This window comes from Egretta garzetta, unplaced genomic scaffold (genome assembly GCF_000687185.1).
Source record: "Egretta garzetta isolate BGI_Z169 unplaced genomic scaffold, ASM68718v1 scaffold376, whole genome shotgun sequence".
NCBI classification, from domain to species: domain Eukaryota; kingdom Metazoa; phylum Chordata; class Aves; order Pelecaniformes; family Ardeidae; genus Egretta; species Egretta garzetta.
Genome location: NW_009260017.1, coordinates 24487 through 26030, shown reverse-complemented (window position 1 = coordinate 26030; position 1544 = coordinate 24487). Strand labels below are relative to the sequence as shown.

At 60.6% G+C, this 1544-nt stretch overlaps 2 protein-coding genes across 2 annotated transcripts in view; both read right to left on the bottom strand.

The window, feature by feature from the left end:
* Window positions 1–994, bottom strand: part of CFAP45 (cilia and flagella associated protein 45) — a 13854-nt gene extending 12860 nt beyond the window's left edge. Inside the window, 1 exon segment of the mRNA XM_035896114.1 lies at window positions 977–994. Coding sequence (XP_035752007.1) covers window positions 977–994 — 18 coding nt within the window.
* Window positions 995–1442: 448 nt separating this feature from the next.
* IGSF9 (immunoglobulin superfamily member 9) overlaps window positions 1443–1544 on the bottom strand; it is a 23369-nt gene continuing 23267 nt past the window's right edge. The window contains 1 exon segment of the mRNA XM_035896115.1: window positions 1443–1514. Within this exon segment, the coding sequence (XP_035752008.1) occupies window positions 1443–1514 (72 nt within the window).

Below are 1544 nucleotides of genomic sequence, written 5' to 3'. Positions count from 1 at the left end.
GGGGCCGCCTGCCCCTGCCCGGCTCACCCACGGCCACCGGCACCTCCGCCCTGCTGAGCCCCACAGACTCGGGGGGAAAACAGCCCAGACTGACCCAAACTCGCTGGGGGCTGGCAGGGGGGTCCTGGGGAGGGGGGAGCGGGGACAGCTCGAGGTCTGGCCTTGCAGGGCAACCAACAGGCAGATGGCACTGAGCAGAAACCAGTCCTCCCAGTACAGCCTGGACTGGTGCCGGTGCCTTTGCTCGAGCCAAGACTGCCACCTAGTGAAGTCGGGGGCCCCTCTCAGCACCCCCTGGGCAGGGTGGGTGCTGGGTGCCCCCAGGGGGGGTGGGAGCAGCTGAGGGATGTCCTGAACGCGCATGGGGCAGCCCCACAGGAGCCTCCGGTCAGGCTGCAGGGTCTCCCGATAGGCAGGAACAGGCACCCCGTCCACCCCGGGTGAAGCCCTGCCAGGGCCACTGACAATCCCACGGGAAGGAGCATTTTGGAGCAGGCCCTGGTCTGCAGAGCAAACCTCCAGCAGCCGAGCGGGACGGTCCCCAGGCAGGAGACCCGAGCCCGGCGTGGCAGGTCCGGCTTCCCAAGCCCTGGGTCGCTTCCCCAAGCCCAACCACGGTGCAGGCGTTCCAGCGAAATCCTCACCCAGGTCAAGGAACCACAAGGGCTAATCTAATGTACACACAGATGTGTGGTTTCTCTTGTACTTCCATTTACTAGCTCAGCTTTAAGATCCTAAGTGACTGCTGGAACAAATCCTACAGCCGGCCGGGTGCTGAGCGGTTCCCTGGGAACTTGCTGCCGGCAATATTTCCATTTTATGGGTCTGATGATCCCAAACCACGGGCTCTCCCGCAGCCCAGCACGGCAGATACCGGAGCAGCTTCCCAGCCACCACGGGCCCCAAGTGCGAGCTGTTGAATTAAAGGGTTTGGCACCGAAACACCCATGCAAACAAACATAATGGTGTTATTCACTGCAGCCAGCTCGCACATTGTCCCCAGAGCCAGGAGAACTCCTTGGACTAGCCCTGGATTAATCTCAGGGAACACAATTAACACCCATATAAGCATTACGACATTTTTATCTAACTGCCTTGAAGGCCTCTGAGATAACAGATCATAAACCTGCCTGGGGCTCCCAGGGCATCCGAGGCACACGGACCCGGCAGCCCGGGAGCAGGTTGCTTGCCGGGAGCACTCCCAGCCTCCTGCCCTACGAGGCAAACCGTCCACACAGCCTCCAGCTGGGAGTGGAGGTGATCATCGTGACACGTTTCCTTCCTCTCTTCTGAAAAACCAAAGGGTTTTGGCAAGTGTCTTCGGACAGATTTGTTTCAAGCGATAAGACGCAGGAGAGGAAATTACAGCCGAACACAGTGTGGTCCCCTCATGGCTGCTGGCTGCCTGCCACCGCCCCAGCAGAGACACCCCCAACGCTTTATCAGCCAAAGAGATGCCGAGCGTGAGCTGGGCCAAACTCCGGCGGTGTCCAGCCAGGCCCTCGCACCTCGGCCTGTGTCAAAGACGACGTTAAAGTGTGGGG